General features: G+C 36.5%; 1 protein-coding gene across 1 annotated transcript; it reads right to left on the bottom strand.

Annotated features, from left to right (window-relative positions):
- Positions 1 to 183: 183 nt before the first annotated feature.
- Positions 184 to 16,693, bottom strand: LOC149906091 (zinc carboxypeptidase-like). Its single transcript, XM_090105744.1, has 9 exons — positions 16,550 to 16,693; positions 16,069 to 16,199; positions 15,550 to 15,625; positions 14,399 to 14,564; positions 2,295 to 2,455; positions 1,776 to 1,863; positions 1,203 to 1,405; positions 717 to 804; positions 184 to 380 (listed from the first exon to the last, which is right to left on the bottom strand). The coding sequence occupies exons 1-9, from the start codon at positions 16,691 to 16,693 to the stop codon at positions 196 to 198; spliced, it is 1,242 nt and encodes a 413-aa protein (XP_089961870.1). The 3' UTR covers positions 184 to 195.
- Positions 16,694 to 18,353: the final 1,660 nt, after the last annotated feature.

The following is an 18,353-nucleotide window of genomic DNA, read 5'->3' as shown; positions in this document are numbered from 1 at the left end:
TTTTGCCCGCTCTGCAAATAATACTGCTATAACACATCATGGTAACCCCTGAACTATGTTAAAACATAAAATTAAAATAACTACAATATATCAATTATTTCACTCTATAACTACAGGAATAATAAGTCAAATAAAAAACTGATCACATTTAAACTATATATTATTACTCTTTGAACACATCCCCACCCCATTCATTTAAAAGTACCCCAGTTCCTGAGCACCATCAGCGAGGCCCATCATCATCAGGGTCACCTCATCCCCCTGCTCGCTGATCCTCTCTGCCGGCCAGTGGAAGGAGGACCCTCGGAGCTCGTAGGTATACACCAGCCTGGTGTCGAGGGCGTGACGCACCCAGTCCATACTTCCGCCCGAGGCTTTATCTATAAGACATTTCTTTAATAAAATATTTCGATGAGTGGTAAATCTCGATAGAGATTAATATCGCCAGTTTATGAAAACAAGAATTGTAAATAAATAAAATTAAAGGTAAAAAACTGTATACATAAATTTTATTCGAAGGTAAGAAAGGGGAAATGAAAAAATCATCATAAAACATTAAATTCGTCATAACTATAATTTCTCCGATAACAATAGACAAGTTATAGGTAATATTACCTACGTCAGGTTGCCCAATAAATTGCTTCGCTAAGTAACCAATATTTTTATATGAATGTAAATGAACAGAGATGTAACGCTAATTACAATTGAAAACTTACACAAAGTGGCGGCTGCTGTGTCAGGCCCGTCATACAAATCGCTGTTAATTCTACTTCCGTATTCAATAGATTTTCTGCCTATCTGCACCTAAAAGAAAGAATGAATCTATTCAGAATTGCGATCATTTTTAATTAAATTTACAAGTCGTAATATGTAAGTTCGAATCGCTTTTCAACTACTAATAATAGTGTTATATTATCTTTTAATATAACTAAATAGTTAGTTGTCTTGATTTCATAGAATTTATTTGATAGCTAATTTGTATGTAATATACTCGTATGTAGGTACGCCATATTATTTATATAATTCTATTATATAAATAATATAATATTCTATTATATAAATAATATGACGTACACACGCATGCCCATGGTAGAATTCTCTCTGATTTATACTTTTACTTATTTCAATTGAGAAAAGAATCATCATTACCTGCATTGAATTTTAAAAAAGAATTTACAAAGTACGTTAAGAAAAGATCTTACCAATTCATCATAATTATCAACGTGCTCAAAAGAGTCGGAATATGGCACTAATAAAACAGATGCGTAGGAATGGAACGCCACATAGAACAACAAGTTGTCTATGGTCGAAATGTACTTGGACAAGGATCTTGTTTCGACCTCAGAAAATGGGCGGGAACCGGCGTACAGCTGATAGTCGCAGGGTTTTGTTGATGACGAGTGTTCTAGAAAAATCAAGAAATATAAAAAGGTAAAAGATAATTTAGAAGTTGTAATGTCCTCGAGATTTGCATTACGTAACACACAGATTTTAACTAACTCATTATCTTTATTGTAATATATATCTCACTAAGCATTATATGTATATGCCAGTAGAAAAAAAGACAAGAAAGGCTGAAATTCCACAAATAAGAGCTAAGCTAAGCTAAGAGTAATTTTAAAATGATCAACTATTTCAGTATTTTTATTTATTAAGAATTGAGTTTCCTTCCATCCATTTGTAAAATTTAACTATAATAAAGACTTGTCAGTATGAAGTACTTCTAGTACTTATTCTATATTTAGACAAAAAAAATACAGAAAAAGTGAACTTACGTCCCCAGTTATAATCCCAGTTACGGTTGGGGTCAGCACCTCGGCACCCGTTTAACGAGCGAGACCGTGTCTTTCTCCAATATCTATCCTAGAAGTACATTTTCAATAACCATTACTATAATTATTCTATTTGCTTTTCATAAATTTAAACCATCATAATCATAATCTATTTCCAAAATATAATTACGTACGGTTACCCCAGCTGCAGCGGCCAGTCCCTAATTTATGAAATCAGTAAACATTTATGTTGGACTCCCCGCGGTTTCACCCGCATTGCTCCGCTCCTGTTGGTCTTAGCATGATGATATATAGCCTATAGCCTTCCTCAAAAAATGGGCTATCTGACACCGAAACAACTTTTCAAATCGGACCAGTAGTTCCTGAGATTAGCGCGTTCAAACAAACAAACTCTTCAGCTTTATAATATTAAGTATAGATTAGTTACCCCACTTAACACAAAATCATTCTCAGGCCTTACAATAAACAACGACAACAATTTCCCATACATCAATCACTTACAACAGTGTAGCTGTAATGGTATCCGTCAGGATTAACCGTGGGGAAGATGCGCCAGTCGAACTGATCCCGAAGTCTTGTTACATTGGGATCGCGACTCGTGAGTAGTTGATTGATGAAGTAGGTCGTCACTGCTGGGGCTATCCATTCACGCGCGTGGATGCCTGTAATATGAAGGTGTGAATGGGCGTCACAGAGTTAGGTGATTTATGTTTTAAAATAAATAATAGTTTAAAAAAACTAAAAAACACGCTTTTTATAGAAAACCGAACTAAAAAATAGAAAATAAATTTAAATGAATTTAAATTAAGAAAATAGTGTTAAAAATTTCAATGAATATAAATTAATAATAGTGTGAGTAAAAAAAAATATTTTATTTAAAAAAAAGCGTGGGGTGCTTCTTAAGATACTATCGAAATGATAATCACTCTACTCATATCTGCCAATAAAATATCTATAACCATTGACACCATGCACCTATAGCCTTGTTAGTTAAAGGAATCAAGATATTTTGCATATAACTATTGTCGAGATAACATATGATTTTTAATTTTTTTATAAAACTATTATTTGATTTGTAGAATTAAAATTCTCTTTAGTATACAAAAATTTGTCAATATTAGAGAAAACGGCTACAGATAATTATTGTAAATAAAAATGAACATCGAGTCCTGGCTTATCGACTGTAGAGAAAAATTATAGAAAATTTTAATTATTTTCTTACTTTATCGACTATAATCGATGAAAATTATATAAATTAACAAGAAACATATTTTGCAAATTGAAAAATGGAATAATTTTATCAAATTAGTGTATTGTCATCGATCCTCAATAAATCTCCAAAGATTGAACGAAATCTGGCCGTTTAAAGTGGGTCAAAATCGCGCCCAAAGAAGTCGGTTACAAACAAACATAGAAAACGGCTAAAGATAATTTGTGTTGCGTGTTCGTGTTCGTGTTCGTGTTTGAGTTTGAGTTTGAGTTTGAGTTCGTGTTCGTGTTCGTGTTTGTGTTTGAGTTTGAGTTTGTTTGAAATTGTTTGAGTTTGAGTTTGTGTTTGAGTTCGTGTTTGTTCGTGTTCGTGTTCGTGTTCGTGTTTGAGTTTGAGTTTGTTTAAAATTGTTTGAGTTTGAGTTTGTGTTTGAGTTCGTGTTCGTGTTCGTGTTCATGTTCGTGTTCGTGTTCGTGTTCGTGTTCGTGTTCGTGTTCGTATTCGTGTTCGTGTTCGTGTTCGTGTTCGTGTTCGTGTTCGTGTTCGTGTTCGTGTTTGTTTGAGTTTGAGTTTGAGTTTGTGTTTGAGTTCGTGTTCGTGTTCGTGTTCGTGTTCGTGTTCGTGTTCGTGTTCGTGTTCGTGTTCGTGTTCGTGTTCGTGTTCGTGTTCGTGTTCGTGTTCGTTGTTCGTTGTTCGTTGTTCGTTGTTCGTTGTTCGTTGTTCGTTGTTCGTTGTTCGTAGTTCGTTGTTCGTTGTTCGTTGTTCGTTGTTCGTTGTTCGTTGTTCGTTGTTCGTTGTTCGTTGTTCGTTGTTCGTTGATCGTTGTTCGTTGTTCGTTGTTCGTTGTTCGTTGTTCGTTGTTCGTTGTTCGTTGATCGTTGTTCGTTGTTCGTTGTTCGTTGTTCGTTGTTCGTTGTTCGTTGTTCGTTGTTCGTTGTTCGTTGTTCGTTGTTCGTTGTTCGTTGTTCGTTGTTCGTTGTTCGTTGTTCGTTGTTCGATGTTCGTTGTTCGTGTTTGTGTTTGTGTTTGTGTTTGTGTTCGAATTAAAATTCGAGTTTGTGTTTGAGTTCGTGTTCGTGTTCGTGTTCGTGTTCGTATTCGTGTTCGTTGTTCGTTGTTCGTTGTTCGTTTTTCGTTGTTCGTTGTTCGTTGTTCGTTGTTCGTTGTTCGTTGTTCGTTGTTCGTTGTTCGTTGTTCGCTGTTCGCTGTTCGCTGTTCGCTGTTCGCTGTTCGCTGTTCGCTGTTCGCTGTTCGCTGTTCGCTGTTCGCTGTTCGCTGTTCGCTGTTCGCTGTTCGCTGTTCGCTGTTCGCTGTTCGCTGTTCGCTGTTCGCTGTTCGCTGTTCGCTGTTCGCTGTTCGCTGTTCGCTGTTCGCTGTTCGCTGTTCGCTGTTCGCTGTTCGCTGTTCGCTGTTCGCTGTTCGCTGTTCGCTGTTCGCTGTTCGCTGTTCGCTGTTCGCTGTTCGCTGTTCGCTGTTCGCTGTTCGCTGTTCGCTGTTCGCTGTTCGCTGTTCGCTGTTCGCTGTTCGCTGTTCGCTGTTCGCTGTTCGCTGTTCGCTGTTCGCTGTTCGCTGTTCGCTGTTCGCTGTTCGCTGTTCGCTGTTCGCTGTTCGCTGTTCGCTGTTCGCTGTTCGCTGTTCGCTGTTCGCTGTTCGCTGTTCGCTGTTCGCTGTTCGCTGTTCGCTGTTCGTTGTTCGTTGTTCGTTGTTCGTTGTTCGTTGTTCGTTGTTCGATGTTCGTTGTTCGTGTTTGTGTTTGTGTTTGTGTTCGAATTAAAATTCGAGTTTGTGTTTGAGTTCGTGTTCGTGTTCGTGTTCGTGTTCGTATTCGTGTTCGTTGTTCGCTGTTCGCTGTTCGCTGTTCGCTGTTCGCTGTTCGCTGTTCGCTGTTCGCTGTTCGCTGTTCGCTGTTCGCTGTTCGCTGTTCGCTGTTCGCTGTTCGCTGTTCGCTGTTCGCTGTTCGCTGTTCGCTGTTCGCTGTTCGCTGTTCGCTGTTCGCTGTTCGCTGTTCGCTGTTCGCTGTTCGCTGTTCGCTGTTCGCTGTTCGCTGTTCGCTGTTCGCTGTTCGCTGTTCGCTGTTCGCTGTTCGCTGTTCGCTGTTCGCTGTTCGCTGTTCGCTGTTCGCTGTTCGCTGTTCGCTGTTCGCTGTTCGCTGTTCGCTGTTCGCTGTTCGCTGTTCGCTGTTCGCTGTTCGCTGTTCGCTGTTCGCTGTTCGCTGTTCGCTGTTCGCTGTTCGCTGTTCGCTGTTCGCTGTTCGCTGTTCGCTGTTCGCTGTTCGCTGTTCGCTGTTCGCTGTTCGCTGTTCGCTGTTCGCTGTTCGCTGTTCGCTGTTCGCTGTTCGCTGTTCGTGTTTGTGTTTGTGTTTGTATTTGTGTTTGTGTTCGAATTAAAATTCGAGTTTGTGTTTGAGTTCGTGTTTGTGTTCGTGTTCGTGTTCGTGTTCGTATTCGTGTTCGCTGTTCGCTGTTCGCTGTTCGCTGTTCGCTGTTCGCTGTTCGCTGTTCGCTGTTCGCTGTTCGCTGTTCGCTGTTCGCTGTTCGCTGTTCGCTGTTCGCTGTTCGCTGTTCGCTGTTCGTTGTTCGTTGTTCGTTGTTCGTTGTTCGTTGTTCGTTGTTCGTTGTTCGTTGTTCGTTGTTCGTTGTTCGTTGTTTGTTGTTCGATGTTCGTTGTTCGTGTTTGTGTTTGTGTTTGTGTTTGTGTTCGAATTAAAATTCGAGTTTGTGTTTGAGTTCGTGTTCGTGTTCGTGTTCGTGTTCGTATTCGTGTTCGTTGTTCGTTGTTCGTTGTTCGTTGTTCGTTGTTCGTTGTTCGTTGTTCGTTGTTCGTTGTTCGTTGTTCGTTGTTCGTTGTTCGTTGTTCGTTGTTCGTTGTTCGTTGTTCGTTGTTCGTTGTTCGTTGTTCGTTGTTCGTTGTACGTTGTTCGTGTTCGTGTTCGTGTTTGTGTTCGTGTTCGTGTTCGTGTTCGTGTTCGTGTTCGTGTTCGTGTTCGTTGTTCGTTGTTCGTTGTTCGTTGTTCTGTAGTGGTATTGTATCTTACTAAGACAGAATAAATCATAAGTTCAACCGAGACGGTCGTATTATTTCATTTACACCAGCTCCCCTCACCTCATGGCGACCCTGCCATACCGTGGCGTGGGCGAGTGTCGGGTGACCGGCGACTCGGCGAATTTCGCCAACGCGGCGGATTCCTGTGTGCCTCGGTGCTCGTAGATAGCCAAGTTTACAGTTGTCGTTATAAAAACTTTGACTTTAGTGCGTCACTTTGGAGCCGAGTGGTGACAAACGTGTGTAAAGAGACAGTAAAAGTGCTTGAACATAGTGGGAAAATCGTACTCAAAAACCGAAGACAAGGAAATCCAGATAAACCAAAATGCGGCAGGTTCCAACAAGGCACAAATTTTCGAAGAAAATGACGTCCAACACCAGATCGTAACAAATAACATTCTACTAGCTGTAATTTTAGTCGTGGTTATTGCTACCGTGATCTACTTCTTGCTAACCAAGTGGAGGCGCAGTGAAAGGAAGTGGATGCAGAGGAAAATGCAGCAGCAGTTTTTCTTGCGAATGCGGCAACGGCTGTCCGGAAGATTCGGCGGAGCAGACGAGGGAGCTGACCCAGCCTGATGACAGAAGCTAAAATAAAAGTGCGCGGCCCCTTCCCCAAATTATTTTAATTAATTTTGTTTCGTTCGTCCAAATTATTTTTAACGTAATTTTGCCCTCTTGCCCCTGTGAAAATCCTCCTCTTTCTTTTTTTTTTTCGTATATAATACGTGCAATCTTGGAGCATCGATCTTCACTTTCAAGAAAAGAAAATGAACAATTTTATTTAAGTGACTTTAAGTGACATAGTTAGTTTATGGAACATAATTTGGAAATAATTCTGAGTAAGTTGAATGACATAAGTAGTAATTTAAGAAAATTAGGTCCTACTAGAAGGGAAAAATATGCATGTAATGTTAAGAAAAAAATTTTAGAAGCTGATGAATTATATTTAGAGTATAACAATATAATTAATATTTTTAAAAGTAATTTAGAACTTTCAGAATATGTCTTTGAAATATTAATAGACCGTATAGAATTAGCATATAAGCAAATTTTAACATATAAAATTAGTACTAGTGAAAACACAGTTGCAAATATGGAGAGATTTGACATAAAAACCGCTACTTCTTTAATTCCAGTAATGGATAATTCAGAACAAACTATTGATAAAATTATAGATGGTATTGAAATGTATAATGAATATCTTGTAGATGATAGTCAGAAAAAATTGTTAATTACATTTGTGTTAAAAACAAGGTTGTCAAAATCTGCTAAGTTAAAGTTAAAAAGCGAGTATAGTGATGTAGCGAGTCTTATTCAAGACATTAAGAATTATTTACTAACTAAGAAATCGGCTAACTCTATACTTAGCCAATTAAATAATTTGTCACAAAATAATATGTCAATCAATGAGTTTGGTGATAAATTGTCAGATTTATTCGTAGGCCTCACTATCGCTCAAAGTGACGGAAACCCGAAAGCTTGTGAGATACTGAGACCTATAAATGAAAAACTTGCAATTAAAAGGTTTGCAGATGGTTTGCGTAATAGGCGGCTGAGTACCATCATATCAGCCAGGGACTATTCGCAGCTGAAGGACGCGGTGCGTGCGGCCGAGGATGAGGAGCTCGGACAACCTTCGTCATCGAATAACGTTTTTAACGTACAAAAAAGAGGTAACCATTTTAATTACTCTAGGTTCCCGCGAAAGAGCCGACCACCTTCAGGTCAAATGACTAGAGGTAATTTTTATTCGAATCGAGGACGGAATTCTAACACCTTTAATACGAGAGGCAGATATGTAAACAATAATAATTATGATTGGAGATTTAATAACGCTCGCCAAATACGTGGTAATAATTACAAAAATAATTTTGTGACTTCGAATCGTAGTCGATTTAATACTGGTAGGGGTAATAGTAATAATAGTCGAAATATTTGTTCAGTACAAGTCGAAAATCCCCAAGATGTAGAATCTCAGGACCGGAGTCAGTTTTTTCGGACCTAAACAATATAATATTTTAACTTGTGACAATAACGTAAAATATATATACTTAAATATAGGTACTCAAAAGTGTTCATGGTTATTAGACACAGGCGCTTCATTATCAGCGATTCGTAGTAACTCTTTATCGGAACGTATACCAATACATCGAGACCCTATAGTTATAAATGGTATAGGCGGTAAAACTTATTCAGAAGGTTATGTTTATTTAACTTTACAAGCATCCGATGGAACTAATTTTGAACATAAGTTTTATTTATTTGACAGTTTGCCTTGTAAATCAGATGGAATAATTGGGTTAGATTTTCTTAATAATTTTAATTCTACTATTGACTTAGAAAAAAATATTTTAATCTTAAATAGTGAAAAACAAAGTTTGTTGCCTTTATATACTTCACCTAAACTGTGTACCGATTATATATCAATACCAGCGAGATGTGAATCTATTCATTACATAAAATTAAATTCAGATGTGAGAGAAGATTGTGTGATTATACCGAAAGAGTTACAAGAAAATTTATTTTTAGCTGGATTAATAGTAAAACCTAAAAATAACATAATTCCTATTAGATTATTGAATACTAGTGAAAAAGAAATAGTCATTTCTGTATTTGAGCCCGAATTAGTATCTTTAAATTATTATAATATATGTTCATTTGACAAGTGTACTTCTAATTCCACACGTGCAAAAATATTGTTGCAATCTTTGAAACTTGATCACTTAGGTACAAGTGAACGGCATAGCATAGAAAGCATTTGTTCGAAGTATGCTGACATATTTCATTTGCCCGGCGATAAACTTACTACCACGAACTTAGGTGAACAAACAATTCAATTGAAACAAAATGTAAATCCGGTATATGTTAAACCATACAGATTGCCACATAGTTTAAAACCAGAAATAGAGAAACAAATTAAACAAATGTTAGATGATGATGTAATTGAACCATCTCAAAGTGAATGGTCCAGTCCGATTTTATTGGTACCTAAAAAATCAGATAGTAAAAATAATAAAAATTGGCGTTTAGTGATTGATTACAGAAAATTAAACGAGATAATACAAGATGACAAATTTCCACTTCCAAACATTACAGAAATTTTAGATTCGTTGTCTGGTGCTATTTATTATTCACATTTAGATCTTAGTCAATCTTATTATCAGTGTTCATTAAAACCAGATTCAAGACCAATTACAGCGTTTACTACCAGTACAGGACAATATCAAATGAAACGCCTACCAATGGGATTGAAGACAAGTCCCAGTGCTTTCTCTAGAGTCATGTCTATAGCTATGTCTGGACTAAACTTTGTTTGTAGAAATTTAGAGTCCCATAACAAAAATTTAATCGAAATTTTTGAACGTTTACGTCAAGTGAATCTTAAACTGAATCCAAGTAAATGTCAATTTTTAAAAACTGAATTATTATACTTAGGTCATACTATATCGGCTGATGGCATTCGACCTGACAAAGAAAAAATTAAGTGTATTCAAAATTATCCTAGACCGACGAATATTGATGAAGTCAAACGTTTTGTTGCTATGTGTAACTATTACAGAAAGTTCATAGAAAATTTTGCAGATATAACTAATTGTTTAAATAAATTATGTAGAAAAAATATTAAATTTGATTGGACGGAACAGTGCGAAAACTCATTTAAAATTTTGAAAAATGCTCTTATTTCACCACCTATTCTACAATATCCAGATTTTTCTAACGAATTCGTATTGCAAACAGATGCTTCTGGAACGGCGATAGGTTCAGTACTTTGTAACAGTAATATGAAACCAGTAGCTTATGCTAGTAGACCTTTGAATAAAGCAGAGTTAAATTACCCTACTATTCAGAAAGAACTTCTTGCTATTGTCTGGAGTGTTAAATATTTTCGACCATATCTATACGGACGTAGTTTTACTATAGTAACTGACCATAAGCCACTAATTTATCTATTTGGAATGAAGGATCCATCAAGTAGACTTTTAAAATTTCGTTTAGCATTAGAAGAGTATAATAATTTCAAAATATCTTATGTTAAAGGCAAAGAAAATGTACTAGCAGATGCTTTGTCACGAATTGTTGTAACGTCAGAAGATTTAAAGGGTATGAATGATAAAATAGTAGCTGTAACAACAAGAGCTCAAGCTAGAAAAATGAAAGAGATGAATGAACACAAGAATGAAAGTGGTAATGATAGTGAGAAAAGCGGTGTACCAAGTATCAACTCTAACGATTGGCCTGATCAACCAAAAGTTGTGGAGATACTTAGGATACCGAACGGATCAGTTGAGTTATGTTTGATTGAGGGAGAATTGTTAAAGAAAATGAGAAAAAATAAAAGCATAGATGTCGAATCTGAATGCTTCGCATTTGTTGCTAATAAAAAAGTATTATATGTAAATCTCGATTTTAAAGCACAATACACGCGAGACGTTTTTGTGGAAAAATTGAGAAAATTATGTGAAAAATTAGAAATAAAAGAGATTTGTATGATAAAAAGTGAAGATAACGCGTTATTCATTAAAAATATGATAGAAGAAATAAAGAGTATTAAAAAGTGGTCCGGACCACGCATTTGTATTTTAAGAGGAATAAAAAGAATAGATAATGACGAAGAAAAACAATTTATCTTAAATGACTTTCATTTGCTACCAACAAGCGGACATGCTGGGGTACGCAGAATGATTAATAATATAAAACGTAAATTCTACTGGCCAGGAATTGAAAATGACGTCAAAAATTTTGTTCATAAATGTGAGAAGTGTCAAAAAATGAAACACTCTAGGTATATAAGAGAACCGATGGTTATAACAACCAATTTGTTCGTTGTTCGTTGTTCGCTGTTCGCTGTTCGCTGTTCGCTGTTCGCTGTTCGCTGTTCGCTGTTCGCTGTTCGCTGTTCGCTGTTCGCTGTTCGCTGTTCGCTGTTCGCTGTTCGCTGTTCGCTGTTCGCTGTTCGCTGTTCGCTGTTCGCTGTTCGCTGTTCGCTGTTCGCTGTTCGCTGTTCGCTGTTCGCTGTTCGCTGTTCGCTGTTCGCTGTTCGCTGTTCGCTGTTCGCTGTTCGCTGTTCGCTGTTCGCTGTTCGCTGTTCGCTGTTCGCTGTTCGCTGTTCGCTGTTCGCTGTTCGCTGTTCGCTGTTCGCTGTTCGCTGTTCGCTGTTCGCTGTTCGCTGTTCGCTGTTCGCTGTTCGCTGTTCGCTGTTCGCTGTTCGCTGTTCGCTGTTCGCTGTTCGCTGTTCGCTGTTCGCTGTTCGCTGTTCGCTGTTCGCTGTTCGCTGTTCGCTGTTCGCTGTTCGCTGTTCGCTGTTCGCTGTTCGCTGTTCGCTGTTCGCTGTTCGCTGTTCGCTGTTCGCTGTTCGCTGTTCGCTGTTCGCTGTTCGCTGTTCGCTGTTCGCTGTTCGCTGTTCGCTGTTCGCTGTTCGCTGTTCGCTGTTCGCTGTTCGCTGTTCGCTGTTCGCTGTTCGCTGTTCGCTGTTCGCTGTTCGCTGTTCGCTGTTCGCTGTTCGCTGTTCGCTGTTCGCTGTTCGCTGTTCGCTGTTCGCTGTTCGCTGTTCGCTGTTCGCTGTTCGCTGTTCGCTGTTCGCTGTTCGCTGTTCGCTGTTCGCTGTTCGCTGTTCGCTGTTCGCTGTTCGCTGTTCGCTGTTCGCTGTTCGCTGTTCGCTGTTCGTGTTTGTGTTTGTGTTCGAATTAAAATTCGAGTTTGTGTTTGAGTTCGTGTTCGTGTTCGTGTTCGTGTTCGTATTCGTGTTCGTTGTTCGTTGTTCGTTGTTCGTTGTTCGTTGTTCGTTTTTCGTTTTTCGTTGTTCGTTGTTCGTTGTTGTTCGTTGTTCGTTGTTCGTTGTTCGTTGTTCGTTGTTCGTTGTTCGTTGTTCGTTGTTCGTTGTTCGTTGTTCGTTGTTCGTTGTTCGTTGTTCGTTGTTCGTTGTTTGTTGTTCGATGTACGTTGTTCGTGTTTGTGTTTGTGTTTGTGTTTGTGTTTGTGTTCGAATTAAAATTCGAGTTTGTGTTTGAGTTCGTGTTCGTGTTCGTGTTCGTGTTCGTATTCGTGTTCGTTGTTCGTTGTTCGTTGTTCGTTGTTCGTTGTTCGTTGTTCGTTGTACGTTGTTCGTTGTTCGTTGTTCGTTGTTCGTTGTGCGTTGTTCGTTGTTCGTTGTTCGTTGTTCGTTGTTCGTTGTTTGTTGTTCGTTGTTCGTTGTTCGTTGTTCGTTGTTCGTTGTTCGTTGTTCGTTGTTCGTTGTTTGTTGTTCGATGTTCGTTGTTCGTGTTTGTGTTTGTGTTTGTGTTCGAATTAAAATTCGAGTTTGTGTTTGAGTTCGTGTTCGTGTTCGTGTTCGTGTTCGTATTCGTGTTCGTTGTTCGTTGTTCGTTGTTCGTTGTTCGTTGTTCGTTGTTCGTTGTTCGTTGTTCGTTGTTCGTTGTTCGTTGTTCGTTGTTCGTTGTTCGTTGTTCGTTGTTCGTTGTTCGTTGTTCGTTGTTCGTTGTACGTTGTTCGTTGTTCGTTGTTCGTTGTTCGTTGTTCGTTGTTCGTTGTTCGTTGTTCGTTGTTCGTTGTTCGTTGTTCGTTGTTCGTTGTTCGTTGTTCGTTGTTCGTTGTTCGTTGTTCGTTGTTCGTTGTTCGTTGTTCGTTGTTCGTTGTTCGTTGTTCGTTGTTCGTTGTTCGTTGTTCGTTGTTCGTTGTTCGTTGTTCGTTGTTCGTTGTTCGTTGTTCGTTGTTCGTTGTTCGTTGTTCGTTGTTCGTTGTTCGTTGTTCGTTGTTCGTTGTTCGTTGTTCGTTGTTCGTTGTTCGTTGTTCGTTGTTCGTTGTTCGTTGTTCGTTGTTCGTTGTTCGTTGTTCGTTGTTCGTTGTTCGTTGTTCGTTGTTCGTTGTTCGTTGTTCGTTGTTCGTTGTTCGTTGTTCGTTGTTCGTTGATCGTTGATCGTTGTTCGTTTTTCGTTGTTCGTTGTTCGTTGTTCGTTGTTCGTTTTTCGTTGTTCGTTGTTTGTGTTTGTTTGTGTTTGTTTGTGTTTGTGTGTTTGTGTTTGTGTTTGTGTTTGTGTTCGTGTTCGTGTTCGTGTTCGTGTTCGTGTTCGTGTTCGTGTTCGTGTTCGTGTTCGTGTTCGTGTTCGTGTTCGTGTTCGTGTTCGTGTTCGTGTTCGTGTTCGTGTTCGTGTTCGTGTTCGTGTTCGTGTTCGTGTTCGTGTTCGTGTTCGTGTTCGTGTTCGTGTTCGTGTTCGTGTGTTTGTGTTTGGGTTTGTGTTCGTGTTCGTGTTCGTGTTTGAGTTAGAGTTTGTTTGAGTTTGAGTTTGAGTTTGAGTTCGTGTTCGTGTTCGTGTTCGTGTTCGTGTTCGTGTTCGTGTTCGTGTTCGTGTTCGTGTTCGTGTTCGTGTTATTGGAAATAAAAATTAACATCGAGTCCTACCTTATCGACTGTAGAAAAAAATTATAGAAAATTTTAATTATTTTCTTACCTTATCGACTATAGATGAAAATGATACAAATAATTAACAAAAATCATATTTTGCAAATTGAAAAATGGAATAATTTTATCAGATTAGTGTATTGTCATCGGTCCTCAATAAATCTACAAAGTTTGAACGAAATCTGGCCGTTTAAAGTGGGTCAAAATCGCGCCCAAAGAAGTCGGTTACAAACAAACATACAAACATACAGGTGAAGCTAATAAAAAGCGTGTAATGAGATTTATACAACTAATATTATTGGCTATGTACATGTTATATTAGTTGTATAAATGAAGCTTATGTATCAGAATAAAACAAAAGGTATAGATAGTTGTACACATACTTGGTTACGCCCAAGGTTTCGCCTGCGAGTGAAAACGGGCAGCACAATTATATTTTAAACTTTGTGAAGGAGTTTTAGGTAATACAGCGCATAGCTCATTTCATTCAGATTGTCAATTAAACGGCGCTGTTTTATGTTTAATAAACAGCCTAGGCCTTGGTGAATATATATCGCGTTTTATATTTGTGTACCTAACTAAATTATTTAACTTTTAAGTTAACAATACCAACACTGATATAAAACTGTAACACCAATAATAATAGTTAAAAAAAACTAAAAAACACGCTTTTTATAGAAAACCGAAAACTAAAAAATAGAAAATTTTATCAAATTAGTGTATTGTCATCGGTCCTCAATAAATCTACAAAGTTTGAACGAAATCTGGCCGTTTAAAGTGGGTCAAAATCGCGCCCAAAGAAGTCGGTTACAAACAAACATACAGGTGAAGCTAATATAAAGCGTGTAAAAAGACAGAGTAAAGGTATACAAAACTTGATGCTTATTAAATTTATATGTAGGTACCCACTACACTATATTATTAATATATTAATATGTACATCACGAAACTCACCAGATTCAATAAAAAACACGGGTTTCCCAGTCTCCCGCTGTTCCTTCTCGTAACGAGTATTTATACGGAGTCCCAATATTTTGCGCCCCTCATAACTTTCGCCTGCTTCTATTACTTCTGTCCATTCGCTGAACGATTTGCTTGTGTCGTAAATGTATTTGTGAATCTAAGAAAAAAATAAAAATATATTTTTTTAATTTTCCTTATATATACTATATTATAAGGATAATATAGGTAACAGCGCGCCTACTATAATATCATCTTATAATGTGAAATCGTGAAAGAGCAACTATGGAGTTTCTTGCCGGTTCTTCTCCATAGATACTGCGCTTTCCGAATCGGTGGTTAATGTTAAAAATATGTTATGGAGATTCAAAAGTGCTTCCAGAAGAAGCGAATTTAATAAATACATGTTTGAGTTTGAGTTTAAAAAATACTAGAGATTGATTTAATCAGGCAAGTGTATAAAAGCAACAATGTAAATCTGACTTAACTCAGTTACATTTTATAATTAAAAGGTTTTGTACGTAAAATAAAAGTATCAAAGGTAGTATAGAAAATATTTTAACGTTAGAAAATTGTACCTAGTTCCTAAGTTTTATCCCGATAAGCTGCTTATCCAAATCACATTAAAAAAATATATAAACTAAAATAGGTATTTTGGAGTATTCAGAGGCTTACTCTCGACACTCGACAGTATCGAGATCTAATTCAATCGAGTTCAATTCGAATGAAATATATTGAATATTCGAGATGGCTACTATTGAAAACTTGGACAGTCCACGTTCGTGCTTTGGTTTAAGATGAAATTAATCTCGAAAATTTAGCTCTACTTCAATAAAACGATTTGATATGGATGTAAATCTCGAATTGGGTGTAAAGTAAAAATTTAAGATCGAGTATGAACTATGAATCAACATTGTAATCGATTTGAAAACAAAATCGAATTTCGGTAGCGGTAGTAGGTACCTAAGGCTTTTTTTCGAAATTTTCGAAATTCGAAATTAGGATATCTTAGATGATATATTATCTCTATTTTATGAAGTTGCTTTTGATTATTATAGTGGCGAAAAAAATTATTAAATATGTCTAAATTAGCATACTTTACAAAATGGCGCTCATGTGCAGTAGGTTAAATATAAAAAACTTACGTCATCGACGTCATAGTACGCATCCCAAGAGAATTTATTAAAACGACGATGTGGCACTTTTTCCGACTGAATTATTCTGAAAATTTAGAAATATATATAATAGGCTAAAAATATATATAATATTTGGTATTTCATTTTATACGCCTAAGCACTTAAATTTTCATAATGTCAGGGGTCATGTTTATTTCTAACTGTGCTAACAAAGCTGTTATATTCTCAGTATCCGAAACTGATTTGGAAAAAAAAGAAAAAAGTTATAATATATTATCCTTTAGTAAAGTGTAACAAGCTTGGTATTTAAAACAAAAGAATCTTATTACAACTCGCGGTAAGTAGAAACAAAATAATAATTGATCTGCCAGACCATTAACTTTACGTCATCGAAAATCATTTGGAATTCTCAGTCACCAAAAATATAGGAAATTTGTTCCTTGATTCCATTACGATAAAGTATCAGTACAAAACACAAGACAACTAAACATAACTTTATTATAATTAATAATTATGTTTTCAACTTACTCTGAAACGTCGCGATGCAAAAGTTTCACTCTCAAATTCTCCTCTGTAGCGATCGCTTCTAAAACAGACGCTAAATGGGGAGACAAAATTATTTCCGATGAGTTTCTTGAATCCGAATGTATTAAAGACTCCTGAAATATGATAAAGTATAGGTAAACAAATTATTCCTATAATTTTCATACATTGTGAAATGTAGGGTTTTTGAGAAAAGTAAGAAATTATCGAATCTTTGATTATTACCATAGACAAATATATATTTGTCCATGTTATTACTAAAGATACCTACTCGTATATTTAAAGAAAAAAACTTACATTTTCCCTACGATTTCAATAATATATTCGGTTGAAATATTAAATATCCGCTTTTAAAATTTCATGAAATAAGAGTTTTATAGCAATTTATATACCTATTCAAATAAGATGTGTATATAATGAAGACAACACCTACAATAATTGCACAGTTAATTTACAAACAACTTACATCTTTTTGCAAAAGCAGATTTTTCAAATGCTCCAGTCCCTCCCGGGGCCCTTGCACTTCATAATGCTTATAATATTTATAATTCTTTGACGTTTCCGAAAAAACTGGTGCAACAACCAAACAATACACCAATAGTAAATACATTTTCACAACAATGTTACATTTGTTCAAATAATCGCATTTATATAAAGAAATTATCAAGTACCACACTTAGGTTATGTTTGGAATTCTCTCATCATTAAGGTATATAATCCACTTCAAGAGATAACAGTTTAATATTAGCAAGCGATTGTTTATTTTGCAATCAATGAATTTGGAACATCGTACAGGTAAACAATTCTGGACAAGTGAGATTAAGAAATTGAAACTATAAAATTGATATATTTCCAAACAACAGAGTTTCTTGGCGGCCATTCTCTGAAAAAAAAACTCTTCGAATTCCGACAGTAAAAAAATTATTTTAGTATGACGCAAAAGCGCTGTTAAAAGAAGTCAAGTTGAATAAATAAATGTTTGAACTTACGTTCGATTCGCATAAAAATTTTGCACATCTAGTCGACATATAAGGTGACCTGTGGGTCTCAAATATCGGTTCGAAGTTCGAATGGACCTGAATAATAGGCTTCTGTTAGCTCCCTCAGAATACGAAACCCGAATAACTAGTCTATTTTAGTAACTTTTACAGGTAAATTCCAGAATTTAGTAAAATAAGGTAAGTAAATACTTTTTGTTATTTTTACGTTCATCTCGTACTAAAAACCACTAAAAACTTATAAAAATTATGATGAAGTACAAAAATCTGTTACTGTCTTCTTTGCCACAAACAAAAATATTATTGTCACGTATAAGTTGGCAAGCTTAAGCTGTTAACAATTTTTTAAGTGCGTTTGTTTAAATGTCAAAAATATTTTCAATAAATTCATATTTTGTTAAGGTATAGTAATTAGTAAGTGCCGTAAGATACCACGTAAATACTGTAAATACATAATACGTGTGTATTATCTTGAAATTCCACTCATATTTTAAATAAATAAATGGTCGGAAAATTTTATATTCCTCATTTAACTTACTTGTATACAAGTACAAGTACTTGTATACAAAAAAATCTTATACTGTCAAATATCAATTTGTTTCATTCTTATCAAGAAAATATGCAAACAAAGTCGTGTTTACAAGCTAGTGTCATTAAAAGTGCATCTAATATTTTCATCACATAATGCTTAAAGGCCTTGTACTCAAATACTTACCTACTAGTGCGGGTGTTTAATATTTATAGATACAAATGTGTAAACAGTGTCTATGTGATATGTCACCATTATCGTATGAATCGTAAAATTGCACCTTATAAGATACTAGCTTTCCGCCCGCGGCTTCGCCCGCTTTGTCTAAAACATAATAAATTATATACTAAAACCTTCCTCTTGAATCACTGTATCTATTATAAAAACCGCATCAAAATCCATTGCGTAGTTTTAAAGATTTAAGCATACATAGGGACATAGGGAAATAGGGACAGAGAAAGCGACTTTGTTTTATACTATGTAGTGATTTCAAACTAGCTTTCAGCGAGCGGCTTCGCCAGCGTAGTCAAGAAAAAGCCGCATGATTCACGTTCCCGTGGGATTTACGGGTTATATATATTTCCTATCCAATATTTTTAATTAAACATAGCCAAAATTGGCTTCGGTATTTATTAAAGATCTGATCACGCCCCAAGTATTATTAAAAAAAATTCACTGTGCAGTTCGACTCGCTTTTCATACGATTTTATTGTATGTATGTATTGTATAGATAATAAAGAAAT

The sequence above is a fragment of the Colias eurytheme genome, chromosome 9 (genome assembly GCF_061535395.1).
Source record: "Colias eurytheme isolate Ceu_HAF_F1 chromosome 9, ilColEury1 Martin Lab GWU primary, whole genome shotgun sequence".
Lineage (NCBI taxonomy): Eukaryota > Metazoa > Arthropoda > Insecta > Lepidoptera > Pieridae > Colias > Colias eurytheme.
This window is presented reverse-complemented; position numbering and strand designations above follow the sequence as displayed.